The 19,617-nt window shown below is 37.8% G+C and overlaps 1 protein-coding gene across 3 annotated transcripts in view; it reads right to left on the bottom strand.

Annotated features, from left to right (window-relative positions):
* Window positions 1-14,550: 14,550 nt before the first annotated feature.
* Window positions 14,551-19,617, bottom strand: part of LOC137004782 (uncharacterized) — an 87,986-nt gene continuing 82,919 nt past the window's right edge. For all 3 annotated transcript variants that reach the window (XM_067365400.1, XM_067365401.1, XM_067365402.1), the window contains 15 exons: window positions 18,565-18,852; window positions 18,171-18,464; window positions 17,908-17,943; window positions 17,454-17,795; window positions 17,061-17,360; window positions 16,805-16,916; window positions 16,444-16,491; window positions 16,316-16,342; window positions 16,168-16,230; window positions 16,026-16,070; window positions 15,897-15,923; window positions 15,751-15,795; window positions 15,454-15,522; window positions 15,139-15,157; window positions 14,551-14,998 (listed from right to left, as the gene is read on the bottom strand). In XM_067365400.1, coding sequence (XP_067221501.1) covers window positions 14,951-14,998; window positions 15,139-15,157; window positions 15,454-15,522; window positions 15,751-15,795; window positions 15,897-15,923; window positions 16,026-16,070; window positions 16,168-16,230; window positions 16,316-16,342; window positions 16,444-16,491; window positions 16,805-16,916; window positions 17,061-17,360; window positions 17,454-17,795; window positions 17,908-17,943; window positions 18,171-18,464; window positions 18,565-18,852 — 1,763 coding nt within the window. In that variant the 3' untranslated portion in view covers window positions 14,551-14,950. The remainder of the gene's footprint in view (window positions 14,999-15,138; window positions 15,158-15,453; window positions 15,523-15,750; window positions 15,796-15,896; window positions 15,924-16,025; window positions 16,071-16,167; window positions 16,231-16,315; window positions 16,343-16,443; window positions 16,492-16,804; window positions 16,917-17,060; window positions 17,361-17,453; window positions 17,796-17,907; window positions 17,944-18,170; window positions 18,465-18,564; window positions 18,853-19,617) is intronic.

Below are 19,617 nucleotides of genomic sequence, written 5' to 3'. Positions count from 1 at the left end.
CCTCAGGAGAGCCTTATTAAAGTTTTTCTTGATTGCTTAAACACTATAACCAGGCTTTTGAACTAAAATTTCAAAACCATAATGCCATTTATCAAAAAGCACACCCATTTCCCTAAACTATAAACCATATTCCCCTGTTTTGACACATGAATCAGATTTGTTGAACTGTCACTGCAAAACTCTAGACACAAATCCCTTAATTTATCATTGCCTACACCATGTTGTCATTTAGAAAGCACTAGCAATCATTATTGTTCACTCAAGTCAGCATAGCTTGAGCTCAATTAGCACACAGTGAGTCAGCCTGAGTCAGTTGATTCAGTTTTGGAACAATGGATCTAGAGAGACATGATTGAAAAGGTCAAGGACACCAGAGAGTAGGAGGAGGAGGAAGAGGATGAGCAAGAGCAGTACGGAGTGGAGGAAGAGGTGAAGGAGGAGGAAGAGGAGGAGGACGAGCATGAGGATGAGGTGCAAGGAGACAAGGAGTCTCAGATGAAATTTGTGCCACTAGTTGACCATGTCCTTGTCCATGGTATGACTATGAGGGAGGCTGGGAAATGAGTTCACCCAAACTTAAGTTGCTTCACCATCACCTCGATCATAAGAACCTTCAGGGAGGAAAACAGGTGGGTGTACCTCAGTGAACTCTACTGTAACTTTTGAGTGCTGTACTCCGTTACAACACATGCATCATGCAAACTGCCTTACATACAGATAGAGTTTCTGAATTAGAGTTTCAAAATGCTTCCATTTTGTATAAAGGATGTTACAGTTACAGTTATCAGTACTTTTATTTTTGTAGGACACAGAGACAATGGATTGGAAGAAGCCTGACTAGACATTTCAGTTGATGCATGTCAGGGGTGGATCAGGCATGCAAGAGGATTTGACCCCCGCTGTCTGGTGTAGGAACTGTGGACGAACCAGACAAAAGAATCATTCAGATGATTCTTTCAAAACATAATTCTAATTCAGAATTGAGGTTCCGGCTCCGGCCCGTCTGAAGATAAAGCCAGATTACTTTTACGACACATGCTTCCTGATAGCAGAAGCGACATACCAAAGGGTCACCCAAGAAGACAGAGAGACAATCCAGACCCTTTTGTTTCCTTACTTCACAGGACAGCCAAAGAGACTGTTGAACAAATAAAACTGCTTCAAAATTGTTCCAACAATTTTAACGGACTTATCAAACATCTTTTAACTACATACATTTTGCATTATGTGTCTACAAGTACTACCTGTAAACAGTTAGGCTTTAGAACACTCACAATTCATGTAAATGTGTTAACTCTTGACTGAATGCCTGAAAGTATGCCTTCTTTGGACTTAATTTGATTCTTTCCCCCTTTCCTATATCCTGACATGAATGAAATCTGTTTAAAATGTATTGTATTCCATTTACAGTTTTTTACGATTGCTTACACACTAAAATTAAACTTTTCCTACAATTGGCAAAACCTTACACTCAAGGAGCAAAACACAAAGCTAGATCTGCACAACTGTAAGCACATTCTCAGCCTCACACTTTTTGCAAAACACTACACACATTGTTTTGCACAACACTAAACACACTTCTCTACATTAGACACAGAAATCTAACATAATGTCACTTCTTTGCCATTTCAAGACACTGCTTTCCAAAATACCACCCCTATAAACCAATTGATCAAACACAGCCGTCAGGTGTGAAGACACTTGGGTGCTTAACTGTAAACTCAACAATCAGGTGCTATAGTACTATAAAAAGGCAAAATGTGAGTTTATGAGTCAACAAAATGAAAGGCAATGTTGCAGTAAGAGGGAGAGGAAGAGACATAATTTTGAATCATTTTGAATGTCCCGGGCCAACGCGGTGGTAACATCCCAATGTATGTTGCAATCACACAGAATGTGGTCCTCCCCCTGCATGCCAACTTAGGCTCTTACAACACGGCCCACATATTCACATTTTAGACAGAAATCAAAAGCACAAAATCGTCACAGCAGAAGACCAAATGGATGCAGAGCAGATGAGATACATTGTCATATGGGACAATATAAATTTCCACATATCTGCCCTGGTCAAAAAAATGGTTTCATTAGCATCCACAATTTTCACTGCAATACATCCCACCATACAGTCCCTTCCTTAAACCCATTGAGGAGTTTTTTGTTTGTTTGTTGTTTTTTTTTGGCATGGAAGGTTTACAATCTCCAGCCCTCTGTCAGGATTGTGCCTCATTCAAGCCATGGAGAAGGCCTGACTGAACTGATGCAGGATCCGTGCAAGGATGGATTCACCTTTCAAGAAGATTCTTCCCTCGCTGTCTTGCGTGAAAGGACATCGCCTGAGATGTGGATGAAGTGCTATGGTCAGATCCAGCTAGGCCAAGAGATGATGCTTTGGTGTTTTGTCTCCACAAATATTTTTGTTTGTGTAATATATTATATTTAGAATATGTTCTAAATTTCAGTGCAAAATATAACCTTTGGAAAGGCATTGATGTATTGAATGGTTTTACAATGTGGTGAGAAATAAATATTTTCATCAATGTGAAGTACTAATCTTGTGTTTTTTTGTTTGTTTGTTTGTTTTTTGTCAGTATATTCGTGTGCATTACTCAACAATATCTCAACAATATCTAACAATATCTCTGAAAAAAATAAAAAAACAGACTATATCATTAGAAAAGTGTAAAAGTTACAAGAGTTTAAGATGAATCAAACAGAATCTGAATGTATGAACCATGTGTGCTCCATACGGTGTCAAAGTTTGGTTTTGTTAAATTACAGTTTTTTCCAATTGCTAACACACAATTTTTCAAACTAGTCTGGTTTTATCAAAACACTTAACACAATTCACAAAACCACACACCCAAACTGCAAAATACCTCATATATCCTGCAAAATGAAGCACTGCAACCGAAACTACACAGAGCATTATCAAAATCAAACTTTTGCATGAAATGGCACACACTTCATTCATATTACCAGATTTTTGCCTAACCACCTACACACTGTTGGGCATAATGAAAAGCACCCCCATCTTTAGTATGCTTTGCCATAATACTAAAATATGTATCAGATTGTTCACATGCACAGAAATATTTGCAGATACACACACATGCTGTTGCAACATTTTTATTTTTTTTCCTTCACTACAGTAAACAAGTCAGTACAACATAAGCACAGCAGATATATTTACATGGGACTGAACAAAAATATTCTTACAAAAAAAGTAAACTGAAAAAGAAAATTTCTGAAAAAAAAATATATTACAGTAAAAAAAACAAAAACAAAAAAAAGGCAAGAAAAATAATTAGGCAGCATCTTGCCGCACAGCCGGGTCTGGCCACAACGCCTCGTCAACATCACAGGCAATATCTTCCCTTGCCAGACATCGAGGGAAGAAGCGCCTTGAGTGCCTTATCCATCCCTGAATTGCACCCACATCAATCTCATCACATGCCTCTTCCATGGCCTGCACAAGAGGCATGCGCACAAAGGGCTGCCGGTCGTATACCTTCCACCGCCATGCCGAAAATAATTCTTCTATGGGGTTCAGAAATGGTGAGTATGGTGGGAGGTATTGCACGAGAAATGTTGGGTGGTCAGCAAACCAGTTTTGGACTGGGGCTGCACGATGAAAGCTCACGTTGTCCCATACTACAATGTACCGGTTTCTTTGATGGTCTGCATCATTCATACGCTCTGGTGGTATGAGAATGTTGTGAAGTCTGTCCAGAAATGTGAGAATATTGGCTGTGTTGTATGGTCCAAGTTTGGCATGACGGTGGAGGACACCATGCATATTGGAGATGGCAGCGCACATTGTGATGTTCCCACCACGTTGGCCAGGAACATCTATAATGGCTCTGTGGCCAATGAGGTTTCTCCCTCTTCTTCTGGTCTTTGCTAGGTTGAACCCAGCCTCATCTATAAAGATGAACTCATGTGGGATTGCATGAGCATCCATTTCCAGTGCTCCCTGAAAACAAAGAACAAAAATCACTCAATATGGTGTTATCCAGTACACTGGGAAACAATGTTGTGTGTAGTGTACTGCAGTCAATATAGTACTTACATCCACATATGCTCGTCTGAACTCTTTGTTTCTTTGAGAGTTTCTCTCAAACGGCACCTTATAAAGTTGTTTCATTCTGATTTGGTTTCGCTTGAGAATGCGAGCCAATGTGGACAGACTAACTCGTTGAATGTTGTTGAATAAGGTGTTGTCTTGGATGATGTGGCTTTGAATTTCTCGTAATCGGATTTCATTATTTTCCAAAACCAAGTTTACAATGGCAGCTTCCTGTAGCCCGGTGAACATTTGGCCCCTTCCTCCACCATGGTGTCGTCTCTCAGTCCTTTAGAAAAAATAAAATAAAAATATATATAGGGCTTGGACAATGCAGCCTAAATATTTTCCCCCACAGTAGAGTACATTGTACAGGAAACTTGTACAGTTCATGAATGGCTGATGTCATACACTAAGTAAACAGGTGTCACCCAACTGATACACTATGACATGGGGTATACTACATGTGTACTACATGAAATTTTGGTTACATACCTGTTCTCCAGTCTAAAGGTCCGGATGACAGAGGCGACAGTAAAACGGCTCAAGTTTGGCTGCACTCTCTGTCCAGCCTCACGCATTGTCAACCCATGGTTGATGACATGATCTACTAAGGTTGCTCTGATTTCATTTGAAAGTGTTTGTCTTCTTTGGCCATGAACTCCTCTACCTGCTCTACCTCTACCTGCTCTACCCCTACCTCTCACTCTTCCTCCCCCTCTTATTCTCAACCTCCCTCTTCCTCTTCCTCTTCCTCTCTCTGCAATGTCTTCCATTGTTGTTGTAAAAAAAAAAGGTTCTCACCTGTGGTCTTTTCATAGTGCTTACATCCTGATTGAAGTGTTAACAATTAACCACTGAGGTGTTTGGCCAGGTGGCACATGTAATTGGCCAATTAGCTCATGTAGTGTCATTTTGAATGGCAGTGTTTTGAAATGGCAAACATGTGACTTTATGTCAGATTGTTGTGTCTTATGCAGAGAACTGTATTTAGTGAATTTAAAAAGTGCTATTTTGAAATGCAAAATGTGTGTAAAACAGAAAAGGTGTTTAGACTTTTGGAGACTTGAGAAGAAGTTTTGCTCTCTGTGTGTCAGTTTAAATAATTGTGCTGTGCATGTCATTTTAGTGTGTTAGCAATTGGAAAAAACTGTAATGTAAGTTTTGAATGAAGTGTTTCATTTTGCAAAAGAACTGAGATGTTCTGCTACTTGTGTGTGTGGATCTGTGAATTGTGTGTAGTGTTTTGACAAAATGAGCCTTGTTTTTAAAATTGTGCTTAAGCAATCATAAAAAAACTGTAATAGAAATTATGTTAAAATGGCACTCTCCGCTGAAGCAGAAACAGGATGTAACACTTATGTTTTATTGGGGCAGAGGAAGGCCCTCTTGAAACAGGACAATGTCTGATTGGCCAGGACTCCTCAGAGGTGTGACAAACAACTAAGTTTAAATGATCATATTGCAAGATAGTGAACGGGGGAGTTGGTTAGTAAATGAGGAAGGAGTTGGTTAGTTCTAAAAAAGAAGCCAAGACAAGTTACCAAGAACAATGGAGTAACAAGAAGAACAGACAAGCCACTCATTCAAGCCATCCATCCTTCACTCACTTTTCTTTTTTTTTACTTAATTCTCCTTTACCGCTGAAAGTCTTGTGTTCTAAGTTTCGCCGCAAAGTTCAACCAATGACTTTTGCCGCTTCAACTCCAGCGACAAAGAGACTTCCTTTCATTGCTCCACACGGACCTGATCTGGACCAATCATCGACTTGGGAAACCCTTCTCTGCACGACGAGGGAAATTCACCTTTAAGTCAACGCAAGTAAGTACCTCCAGATGAAAACTGAACTGGTGAATTTAAATGAATGATTCATGGTTTGTTCGGGTCTTTGAAATGCATTGATAGGAATTCTGTTAATCAGATCACTCTCCCTTTCACTCTCTCTCTCTCTTTCAAAACTCTTTCTCTCTCATTTCCTTCTTGCTGCAACGCGTATGAATGTATATGTGTGTGTGTATGTGCGTGCCTTTGTGTTAGATTAGTCTGAGTTAGAATAAATAAAATCTCTTGTAGATTTTAAAAAGAAAGTGTCTTGTATTATGTGCTTTATGATTTAATGTCTTAAACTGTGATCAAGTTAATTGCTCTAATCAGTGTTTTCACGATTGTTGGATATTTATATCCATTACAAGAGCTTATTACGGCTCTAGCAAATGAACGCTGGATGAATCAGTTGCTTGGTCGTAATCTAAACAACTCTTTATAATTCCCTATAAATATTTCATTTGAGCTAATTTTACTTTCTAGGGTGTTTTCCCTACACTGGATAGGACCAGTGCAGCCTGTGATGTTGACGAGATTCTCTGGCCTGTCCCAGACCAAAGATGTGATGCTGGGGCAGAATATTTTTTTGTTGTTGTTTGGTGTATTGTACTGTACAGTACAGTAAGGAATAACAAATGTGCAAATGGATACACATGTGTTCATCATGTGAAAAGTTCATTGAGGGGGAAAACCACAAGCAACACAAATTATTACTGGTTTTTGTTTTTGGTTTTTGTAGTATTGTTTTAAATTTATCTCACCAGTGTGCTAGACTATATTGTAGTGTGTGTGATTTTGAGGGCTTGTGTGTGTTGAGGGCAAAGTTTTGTTTTTCAGCAAGAGTGAATGGTTTTGAGTGTAGAGCTTCATTTTGACCTGAAAAAAAGATGTTTGGGGAATTGGGTGAGACATTATGGATTTGTGTTTACTGTTTTGAGAATATGAGACATAGTTTCAAGAAATGTGTTTAAGCAATCGAGAAAAAACGTAAGATGTACAGGGTCAATGCATATGTGTACCGTACCATGCAGCTGCCATGGGAGATACCCCTGGGGTATTTTTTTATCCAATATGTGAAATAACAATTTTCCCCCTGAAAGGACTAGGGTGGCAGTGCCCAGTATCTGAATTGTTTGACCACCATAGGCTATCATATTTACTTTCTTCGAGTAATCAATTTGGGCTTTGTGGTCAACATACTGCAATGTGAAAAGACATACCATTGCATTTAGCTCCAGTGTCTATTTTTAGCTTGACTTGCTTGTTACAGGTTGTTGAGAGAGTGGTGAATATTCATCCAGCTTTGCTGTATTGTCCCATTCCCTCTTGAATTTCAGTCAGTTGTTAGCGATGTCGTCATCAAATACAAGCGGTTCTATGCGACGCAGATTTTGTCAGCAAACCCACTTCTGATACCATGTAGAGCTGCACAAAAGAGTCGTGTGATAACTTTATTATGAACTGGTTCTTATGTGTGACCAAACAGAACATGACACCCACTCTAGGTCTCCACCCCCATATATGAATAGGAGCGACACACATGTTCTACAGTACTGTAAAGTTTTCTCACTGGTGAATGACACATAATGTAATCCAATAACTTTGTCTCTGGTCTGTGTGCATTCATTTGTTTTTTTTTATAGGCATGGCTTTGGATGGCGATTTGCAGAGAGGGTGGGACGTACACTTTCAATGCTACCAGGCTAAAGTTAGCATGTACACAGAACACCTACTGCAACTTTAATTAACGTCACTAAATAGCTTTTAAACAATGTCATATGTCACAATTACCTCAGAAAAGATATTCTATGTTCAAAAATGTATTAGTCAGCAAGAAAAATGAACTTTTGGAGAACAAAATTTTGCTCAGTATATTTACAATATTACAGCAATCAAAAGTTTGAAATCGCTCATAGCTCCTAGACCATCTGTCGTAGTCTCAGGTGTTTTATATCATTGGAATCAGTGGCTCAAGACAGACAAAAGTATCCAATTTCATTTCTGCCTGGAAAAAAATTTCTGCCATTCTGAATATTATGTAAAACCTACTTTTGCAAACTAGTCCTAGGTTTTTTGCCCAATCAGAGCCAAACAAGTGCAGAAAGATTCTCTGGAGTCTGAATAATTATCAAAAGTTGAAATTTCAATTCATGGACGCTAATGGGCACAAAAACGTTCAAAGTGGGTGGAGCCACTTGGAGCCACTTTACTATAATGGGCCACTCATTTTTTTACTATAAAATGAGATATTTTAACCAAACAGGCTTAACCTTCATGTGAAAAATCATGGCGATTAGACACTTGTTGGCGCTATAACAGGAGAAAACCTGAAAATGCCTATAACCACCCAACCGTTAGTCTGATTGAGTTGAAAATTGGCATGCACTGTCTTTGTCCAAGGTGCCATGAAGGTTTATGAAAACATTGGGATATCTCAAAAAACATGGCCGCCATCGGCCAATGAAATTTGCGCACTTATTAGACAAGATTAATGGATGCCGATCAGAAAGAAACTCAGTGGGCATGTTCTGACTCACGGTCCTAGAGGTCTGTAAGAATTTTGAAAGAAATCAGCCACTAGGCACTAACAAGATTCATGGCTCTGTAATCATGTGGTGTTTCCGCACATCCACACAATATGCATATAATTTGATAGATATCCTCATACAATGAACAAGTTTGCCTCAAGATCCACTACTGTAAATCAAATCTTAATTAAATATTTGTGATAATTTTAAAAACCTATTTTTGCAAACAAGTCTCACTAAAACCAGTGCAGTACAATTCTCTGGACTCTCTAGGTCAATAATTATCAAAATGTATTCATTCATTCATTCATTAATTCATTTGTTTATTAAAAGTTAAACTTTACCCTTTGGGTAGCTAACAGGGTCATTTCAATATGTGGCCTTGACCAAGACCCCCAAAAACCTATAACTCCTCAAGGAGTGCTCAGATCTTCTTAAAAATAAGCACATGTGACATATATGACTGCCTTTATAACAGTTAAAAAGGTGAAAAATGGCATTGTTCCTTTAAGTATAATTGCATGTTCCTTGAAATTGTCAATATAACCACCTGATGGCAGCAAAGGACCCATGACGGCTTAAGATTGGGGTCAGAAAGAGAAGGGGAGCTATGGTGTTCAGGGGCGGATCTAGAAAATTATTTATAGGGTGGCAAAGGGGTGGCATGAGGTCTATGAGGGGTGGCAACACCAAAGCAAGCGCCCATGGATAGAATTTGGTGATTTATGGCCTGACATATGTTCACAAACATTGCTTTACCAGTATACTGTATACTGTTTAAAATTAAAAAATAAATAACAAGATTTCAATATCCATCTTGGCACAGAGAAAAGACACTATATGAAAAACATCAACAGATTTAAAATGAGTCTAACCTTGTATCACTAAAGGAGATGAGCAGTTTTATTACAGTTTTTTCCAATTGCTAACACACAATTTTTCAAACTAGTCTGGTTTTATCAAAACACTTAACACAATTCACAAAACCACACACCCAAACTGCAAAATACCTCATATATCCTGCAAAATGAAGCACTGCAACCGAAACTACACAGAGCATTATCAAAATCAAACTTTTGCATGAAATGGCACACACTTCATTCATATTACCAGATTTTTGCCTAACCACCTACACACTGTTGGGCATAATGAAAAGCACCCCCATCTTTAGTATGCTTTGCCATAATACTAAAATATGTATCAGATTGTTCACATGCACAGAAATATTTGCAGATACACACACATGCTGTTGCAACATTTTTATTTTTTTCCTTCACTACAGTAAACAAGTCAGTACAACATAAGCACAGCAGATATATTTACATGGGACTGAACAAAAATATTCTTACAAAAAAAGTAAACTGAAAAAGAAAATTTCTGAAAAAAAAATATATTACAGTAAAAAAAACAAAAACAAAAAAAAGGCAAGAAAAATAATTAGGCAGCATCTTGCCGCACAGCCGGGTCTGGCCACAACGCCTCGTCAACATCACAGGCAATATCTTCCCTTGCCAGACATCGAGGGAAGAAGCGCCTTGAGTGCCTTATCCATCCCTGAATTGCACCCACATCAATCTCATCACATGCCTCTTCCATGGCCTGCACAAGAGGCATGCGCACAAAGGGCTGCCGGTCGTATACCTTCCACCGCCATGCCGAAAATAATTCTTCTATGGGGTTCAGAAATGGTGAGTATGGTGGGAGGTATTGCACGAGAAATGTTGGGTGGTCAGCAAACCAGTTTTGGACTGAGGCTGCACGATGAAAGCTCACGTTGTCCCATACTACAACGTACCGGTTTCTTTGATGGTCTGCATCATTCATATGCTCTGGTGGTATGAGAATGTTGTGAAGTCTGTCCAGAAATGTGAGAATATGGGCTGTGTTGTATGGTCCAAGTTTGGCATGACGGTGGAGGACACCATGCATACTGGAGATGGCAGCGCACATTGTGATGTTCCCACCACGTTGGCCAGGAACATCTATAATGGCTCTGTGGCCAATGAGGTTTCTCCCTCTTCTTCTGGTCTTTGCTAGGTTGAACCCAGCCTCATCTATAAAGATGAACTCATGTGGGATTGCATGAGCATCCATTTCCAGTACTCCCTGAAAACAAAGAACAAAAATCACTCAATATGGTGTTATCCAGTACACTGGGAAACAATGTTGTGTGTAGTGTACTGCAGTCAATATAGTACTTACATCCACATATGCTCGTCTGAACTCTTTGTTTCTTTGAGAGTTTCTCTCAAACGGCACCTTATAAAGTTGTTTCATTCTGATTTGGTTTCGCTTGAGAATGCGAGCCAATGTGGACAGACTAACTCGTTGAATGTTGTTGAATAAGGTGTTGTCTTGGATGATGTGGCTTTGAATTTCTCGTAATCTGATTTCATTATTTTCCAAAACCAAGTTTACAATGGCAGCTTCCTGTACCCCGTTGAACGTTTGGCCCCTTCCTCCACCATGGTGTCGTCTCTCAGTCCTTTAGAAAAAATAAAATAAAAATATATATAGGGCTTGGACAATGCAGCCTAAATATTTTCCCCCACAGTAGAGTACATTGTACAGGAAACTTGTACAGTTCATGAATGGCTGATGTCATACACTAAGTAAACAGGTGTCACCCAACTGATACACTATGACATGGGGTATACTACATGTGTACTACATGAAATTTTGGTTACATACCTGTTCTCCAGTCTAAAGGTCCGGATGACAGAGGCGACAGTAAAACGGCTCAAGTTTGGCTGCACTCTCTGTCCAGCCTCACGCATTGTCAACCCATGGTTGATGACATGATCTACTAAGGTTGCTCTGATTTCATTTGAAAGTGTTTGTCTTCTTTGGCCATGAACTCCTCTACCTGCTCTACCCCTACCTCTCACTCTTCCTCCACCTCTTATTCTCAACCTCAACCTCCCTCTTCCTCTTCCTCTCTATGCAATGTCTTCCATTGTTGTTGTAAAAAAAAAAAGGTTCTCACCTGTGGTCTTTTCATAGTGCTTACATCCTGATTGAAGTGTTAACAATTAACCACTGAGGTGTTTGGCCAGGTGGCACATGTAATTGGCCAATTAGCTCATGTAGTGTCATTTTGAATGGCAGTGTTTTGAAATGGCAAACATGTGACTTTATGTCAGATTGTTGTGTCTTATGCAGAGAACTGTATTTAGTGAATTTAAAAAGTGCTATTTTGAAATGCAAAATGTGTGTAAAACAGAAAAGGTGTTTAGACTTTTGGAGACTTGAGAAGAAGTTTTGCTCTCTGTGTGTCAGTTTAAATAATTGTGCTGTGCATGTCATTTTAGTGTGTTAGCAATTGGAAAAAACTGTAATATTACACAGGTTACTTTGTAACGCTCAGCCTTACCGGCAGAGGTAACACAATTAAAAGGAGAACTGTTTAAAATATTTGTACGTTGGGTTTAAAATGAAGACAAGAAAACAGCAGATATAAAAGAAACAGATATGTATTTACACCAATCTAAATGACACTGAACTAAAACAACACAAGATATATAAAGAGTCCTTAGACTGGTAAAAGCATACAGTCCATCAGTTCCATACCCTAAAACAGTCCACAGAAACTCTGTGTGTTGATAGTCCAATGTGACCACCCGTGTATATACAATCCAATGTGCAATAATCCAAAGTGCAAGTGTAAGAATGAAGTCCTGGAATAGTGAGTGTTCAAACAAAAGTACTCCACAATCCAGGCAGCTTTCAACCTAAGTGTTTTCAGGGCCCCATCTTAGGCCATACTGCTCCTTTTATAGGGAGAGGCTACTTCCTACTACCTGTCAGGTGATTGGTCACATGACAGGTGAGGTCTCAGTTCTTAAAGACACATGCTGCGTTCCAATTCGCCTACTTATACTACGCCCTAAAAGTATGTACTCTTTCTGTGAACAAAAAGTACTTACTTTTGAGTGTGTAGTAAAAGAGTAGACAAGCTTTGGGACATACTAACACGTCATACAATCGCGTCTTTTCTCCCTGTCGCATCCTGTCACCGTAAACTGGCCTGTCAATCATCTTACTTCCTCCACATTTCATTTAGCTAATTTCCTACCGTATCGGAGTGAAATGCAGCACGTTGATCTGCAGTTGCGGGTCTTTCATGTGGAGAACTCTCCTCATATTAATGCATAATGATGCATTTAAAAGTTAATGGCCATTATCGGATCTTCATAAAAGTCCACATTGGTATTTGCAGATGAAAAATAACACGGGTAACATTACATATATATTTTCTATCAGGTTAAACTGATTATTAGTCACTCAAATCTCTCAGCGTCGATTGCATATATCCGCCATGTTTTGTAGTTTTTTAACACTTTTTACTTGTGTTTGTAGTTCTGAACTGAATCCTCGTCCAATGCGCAATGGGTTGTGGGCAATATTAGCCTCTATAGTGTGCACGGATCCACACTTCGAAAATCTACCGGAAATAGTAGACCATCCGGGGACTTTTGCAATACTCTTTTCAACATACTATGCTTTGGGACACACTTATTTTAATCTCACATACTATTTAGGGTGGATAGTATGGACATTGGAACGCAGGGACACACACACATTTTTAAGAGGAGTAAAATGGACAATGAAACATGTAAAACCTATTAAAACTCTGATACACAAACATACAGTTATATACAGAGCGGTTAAAACATGTTCATTATGTGGCAGTATCACAACTTCAATGGTATAAATCACGTTTTAGTGCAAGTTAAACAACAAAACAATTTTTGAGTTTCTGTTATTAACAGAGGTGGAAATGTTTGTGTGTGTTCACCCAGAACAGCCTATCAACTATATAGAGCAACACCCCAGCAAGCAGGTTTTAACAAAGTTTTTACATTTTACAAAGTTTTTACATTTACATGGCTTTATGACAAGTCTTATTGTTTTTCTTGATTGCTAACGCACAATTCATGAAACATTTCAACATTTTCTCACAACTAAACACAATCTCAAAACTATACACCAACTTGTACAAACCTCAGTCTTCCAGGTCAAAATAAAATGTTCTAGTCAAAATCTTAATTCTTGTCTGACTACAAAGAAAGTTGACAATCACAAGTTTGAGGGTGTATACAACGAAATTTCTCTCATCTAAAGTACTGGTACTGTAAGTTTAAAACCCCAGTAAATTATTCTTTCAGTTGTCTCTCAGATTTTGACTGGTGTGTTTTGCTTCCTAATGTTGTCATTGTTAAATGTGTCTTTGTTTTGATAACTGAAGGAATGGTTTGAGAAACTGGGCCAACGGATCCACTTATAATGTGTTAGCAATCGAGAAAAGCTAAAATACGTTTAGATTCTTACCTAATTCAGTTATTATTTTCTGTGATCGGGATCTCCTTATTGATTTCATGTTATTTCGTCGGATGGCAAAAAAGACCTTTATCCATGATGAAAGTGGAGCGGGCGTTAGTGTGGAATCAGCTCGCCAGAAATTACGAAAATGAATCTCAGACATATTCGGATGGGATTACATTTCTCACAGGACTTCTGAGTTAGCCGGGAAGCAGTAAAATCAGTAAAGTAAACTTGGCTGCGCTGTGTTTTTGACTCTCGAAGAACCGGATCATAAGAGTCATTTATTAATGAAGCTGACTACATTGGGCGCGCTGCGTGCGCGTGCCACCGTCATGCAGCTTATTGAAAGACGTGTTTTCATGCCATTATTTTGCGTTACTCTGACTTTTTTAGGTCATCATATTGAAGCGCCGCTGCTGAAAAGCAGTAGCCTACTTGAAACACTGCTTACATTTATATTTTATTCTGTGATAATTTTGGGGTGGCAAAGCTTTTTCTTTAGGGTGGCAGTTGCCACCCCGTGCCACCCCGGTAGATCCGCCCCTGATGGTGTTATTGCTTTGATGTCTATACTTTCCAGTGTAGACATTTCCCCCTTGAAATGACAAATGATGCTGCCATCCACCCATTTAAAAAATAAATAAATAAAATAAAAAATTATATATATATATATATATATATATATATATATATATATATATATATATATATATATATATATATATATATAGCAAGGAACTATGAGACAAACAAACAAAAAACTGAACACTTAAACCAAACTTATGTTTCTTTATTTTAAAGAAAGGTAGTACAAGATTAATTTCATGCAAATTGTAATACAGTTGTAATACAAAAGGTATTTTGTTTTTTTGTTTTAAAAAAAAAGTATATATATTTTTTTTAATACAGAATAATATATGAAGCATGAAAGCATGTTAAAATCAATACACCGTTACAAACTACAGACAGGAAAAAAGTATTTATGTATTTGCGTGTACAAAATTGGAAACTTCCTGAAGCATAGGATCATAACTTTTTTTGTTTGTTTGTTTTTGTTGTTTTTTTGTTTTCCATATCCATTTCACATTGTTGTCATCAATAAAACAATGTTGAACGGAGGAACAGGATGGGGAAATTACGTGATCTGGACTCAAACTCCGAGCACATGCTGTAACTGCTAATGCACAGATCCGATGATGTTTCATTTTCATTAGATATTTCCATATACGTTGGCGCAAGCAGCATTATAATCAGAACCCTTAAAGGAAAATGTAAAGAGATACAGAGGTCAGAGGTTAGTGATAGTCAGCACTTTTTTTCAGACCGCATTTGAAATAACAGAAATTTAATGTGTTTTCCATGCTGTAAGAGAGCAAGTGAAGTGATAAATATACTCACACGGTAGGATTTTGGCTCACTGAGATGCATGGAGAAAAATAAGAATTTTAAAATCACAGAAATGTGTGAATTTATCATAACATCTGTTAAACTAAATGGGTTTAATATGCTGTTACTTTTATTAATATCTAAATCATCTCTTCCACAAATTCTACAATTTGTTTTTCCGTTATAACAAACAATGTTAAAGAACCAAGCTCAAGAATCTTGAAGTGGCATGGGGACTTTTGGCACTATTATTTTGCTGTGTAACATGAATATAATGAATTGAGACCTTGAGGGACTCATACAGTATGTGGGTCAAATGCTCTGTACCTCTTTGGTGATGGAATATGAGGTTTGGAGAAAGGCTTATTTCCTGACACTATACATGTGTTGTTTGCCCTGTGAAGAGAGAAAGTTCATCAGTGATGCCACTTTGGTCATTTGTATAGAGAGGAAATATTATTTAAATATATTTGTAATTGTGTTACTTTTTTAATAAATACAAATACATTTTTAATATACAAAGACAAGTTTGGTGTTTTATTCAAATGTATACTGTAAAATCTAAAATGGAAATTTTTACTGAATTATTCTCTTTTTTTTAAAAAAAAAAAGTGAAATTCTCACTTGTATTCTACTCTCAGATTTGCATTGTTTCTGGGTGATTGGTGTCTACAAAGAGAGAGAGAGAATAAAGTTATCAAATTGGATGTTTTCATTATTTAATAATGAAACAAGATATCAAATGAAAAGAAAATGTAAATATTAATTACCTTGAAAAGCGGCTCCAGATGCTCCGTCTGTTGAGAGATGTGCCGTGTAAATAGTATGATTACAAACATAATTTGTGCATAGTTTATGCATATATATATTGTATTATTATATTTGTGTTTTCAACCTGCCTTTGTTCAGGCTTTGGTGGTCTTGCAGGAGCATTTTCAATGTTTCTGTAGATAGTGCATTGAAAACAAAGACCAACTCTTTATTTTTGTATTTTTATTATTATTATTATTATTATTGTTTACCTTTTTATGTTATACTTGCCTGATATCACTCCTGTTTCCTCTGTTAGTCCAAGCTGCTCTTCCATCAGGCATATCAAAATGACTGGGGGATAAATTTAAATTTAGTTGCAGGAACAAATACAAAGATACAAAGATACAAAGATAAGTTCAGTAAAGCAAACTCCAACCTTGAAAATCTGTTCCAAAGTGATCTCCTACATCAGATAATAAGGTAAAATTGTTACTTTATTAGCCAATGAAAGGTTTTAATATAAATTAATGAGTGAAAATGATAAAAAAGACATGTCACACATACCTGTGTTCAGATTGTGTTTGTAACCCTTGCATATCTTGACAAGGTTGCCTATAATCAACAATGACAATGTAAAAATGAGACTCTGGCAATGCTGACTGATAAAAAACAGAAAATAAGCAGTGGCAGCAGATCCATTATTTAAATTTACTTGGTATGTCCTAATGAATCCAAAAGCACCCTTTTGTCTTTAAACAAAAGTTTCATGCTCAAAGTAGCTTCAGGATGGTGATGACACACAAAATTTAGTTTCAATACCTTAAAGTGTTTTTAAGATATAGCCTAACTTTCTGTTTGGCATCCAGAGACATCAAATGTAAATACAGAAATCTGAAGGGTAAGAACAAGCCATGCAAACACTTACCTGTGCCGTCTCTTGTATATGCAGACTCCAGCAAGTACACAAATGAGGATGAACACAAGTGATGGAGCAATGGCATAAAGCCCGAGAGTCTCCAATTTAATTTCTTGAACTCCTATTTTTTTTTTAAAAGAATTATGAATTCATGAATTCATTTTGAAAAGCCATATTAAAACACGAACCAATGCATAAGCCGATCTCATTACAATCAGAGATCCACCAAAACATCTTGGACATAACTGTATCAGTCTATACTCACTCTTAACACTCAGGAAGGCAGTATTGTTCTGTTGAGTTTTACCACCCCAAAAGTTGGCACTGCAGACAATTTCATCTTCCTCTTCATATCCAGTTGGAATGAAGATCACAGTGGACACCGTTTCCCAGACGCCTCCACCCATGTGACTGTGACTTATCGTTTCTCGGGCTGTTGGGACACTCCAGGTAATTTTGGGAGGGTGAGAGGAGCATGTGTGGTTGACTGAACATTTGACGGTGATGCGTGTCCCGGGCTCAATGTCTTCAGGGAGGGACGACATCACAGGTTTGTCAGGAGATGCTTTTTAACCAGAAACACAAAGACGTTATGTTAGTTATGGGATGTGATGCATCTTTAAAAACCAACCAGTATTGACTGGTTATATTTCCTCACCTCGCATTATAATGAACACACAGCTGTTGTTGAAACTATATTTCTCTTTTTCTTTTTCTGCCCTGAAGCAGAATGGCCCGTTGTCATGAGTTTGTACATTATCCATCTCTACAGTACAGTTCTGCTCATCTGGGTTTCCGAGAAGCCTTGTGCGGCCTTTAAAGTTGTCTAAGACGTCATGTGAGTCTGTGTGGAACATGTAGCCACCTTTTTTGTTGACCCAAAGAACACGAAGTCGAGTAACAAATTCATCTTCAATCTTGAAACTGCACGGTATTACCACACAGGAACGAGGCAACGCAGTGATCTTGGGTATCACATCTGCCTCATACTGAAAATAAGCTAAAATGATACCATATAATGGATTAATCAGTATTATTAGAGAACTAAAATATGAGTGCAGTGCAATAATATAAATATCAGAGTAGCTATACAGAGGGGGGGAAACACATACTTTCATTCTGGATTGGATCCACTGGTTTTTGATACTCTGTAAGAGAATCAAGGTTAAACAATTTACGCAATTGTGAATTGCAGTAACAAGCCTCAATATTAACAATTTTGGGTAATGTAATGTATTTGGAAGTGTATTTGAAAGAAGACCATTCATGCTAACCATTTACAGTTCATTAGAATAAATTGCATTATGAATTGCATTTCATTTGCAAGACATCTAAAGTTCAGACAAACCATACATGGTGCTAACAAATTACTCACGTTTTACATGTAAGACAACATAGGTTTCTGTGCTTTGTCCAGAAAATTGTGCAGTGCAAATCAGTTTCTTTCCATGATCATCTATGGAACCCAGAAAGGTTATGTTGGAATAGGTAATCTGATCTAAACCAGAAAGTGTTTTGCTCCCCGTTGAGACCTTCATGTTCTCATAGTTCCATGTGATGGTTGGAGTCTCTTTCTGGCAGGAGTGATAGACGGAACAACTGAAGTTCTTTGCGACGCCCTCTGTGACATCTGCTAGTTCAGGCTCAATTGTTATTTTTTGATGAACACCTGAAATTAAACTGAGATCATTTAATAGGTCCAACTGTGACATTTAAAATGCTCTTATTGCTAATAGCACAGGAAGCAGTTCATATTTATGTTCACTTACACTGTGCACTTATGTCTTTTGTAGCTGTCACTGTTATGCCACCATGATGTGTTACAGAACACTCAATAGTGGAGCTTTCTGCTTTTATGACACCTGTGCGTGTCAGAGTGATTTTCCACAGGCCATCAATATTTTGCTCATTGTCTATTTTGTCAGTTCCTTCTATACCTTTCAGAACGATGTTTGGTTTGCTGTATGGACACGAGTGGACAGCTGAACACACGATTGTGATGGTGTCACCCATCCTTTCACCTCCATAAATATTGATGCTGGGTGGCTGTGAATTTGCTACAAATAACAGAAATGTTACATTTAGGCAACACACTCTTAAAACTAGATCAGGGATCATAATCACAAAACATCTAAAAGGCCCACTGAAGTGCCTTGGAACATGCAGCATGAACTGAAACCATAGACTGTAAAAAAAGATGGACGACACGATGCCGCTTCCTTCCATTGTATTGAACTGAAGCCAAAATGGGCCAATGAATGGGTGCTGACACATTACGCAATATGTCAAAATACAAAATTCTACCTATAAAATAATAGGTTATTCTGTTTCTAGAGCAATAATATTTTTGAAACAGCAAATTCATTAGATAAACTCAATATAATATGCCACTAGAAACAACTCAAAATCGTCAGAAACGGTCCTGCCATTTTAAATCAAGTTCAACTAACGTTACAGGAGATTGATTGCTGTAATTAGAGTAGGTTATCATTAGTTTTGTCCTGCAAATTATTATTTTATACCCATAAAAATAATAAGTAACTGCCACATAACTATCACCTGCTTTTTGCCAACATGGTTAACATTATGTGTGTTATCTTAACTAATAACATTTATTAATTATCTTATGAAGCCCACATTTAATGTTACAGAAAAAAAGTTCAGTGATCCGTCAGATCCTGTAGGTCGGTTAGTACAGTTTACTGCTGAACAGCTCATTTTGTTGGTGTTAAATAACAAAGAAATCGAAAATCCATAGTTAGTTATATATCTTCAATCTCCCCTCGAAACTCCGACAGTCCTCAGACAAGCTGTCAATCAAC

Source organism: Chanodichthys erythropterus, chromosome 17, assembly GCF_024489055.1.
Source record: "Chanodichthys erythropterus isolate Z2021 chromosome 17, ASM2448905v1, whole genome shotgun sequence".
NCBI classification, from domain to species: Eukaryota; Metazoa; Chordata; class Actinopteri; order Cypriniformes; family Xenocyprididae; genus Chanodichthys; species Chanodichthys erythropterus.
Note: the sequence above shows the minus strand (reverse complement) of the source record. Positions and strands in the feature narration are given on the sequence as shown.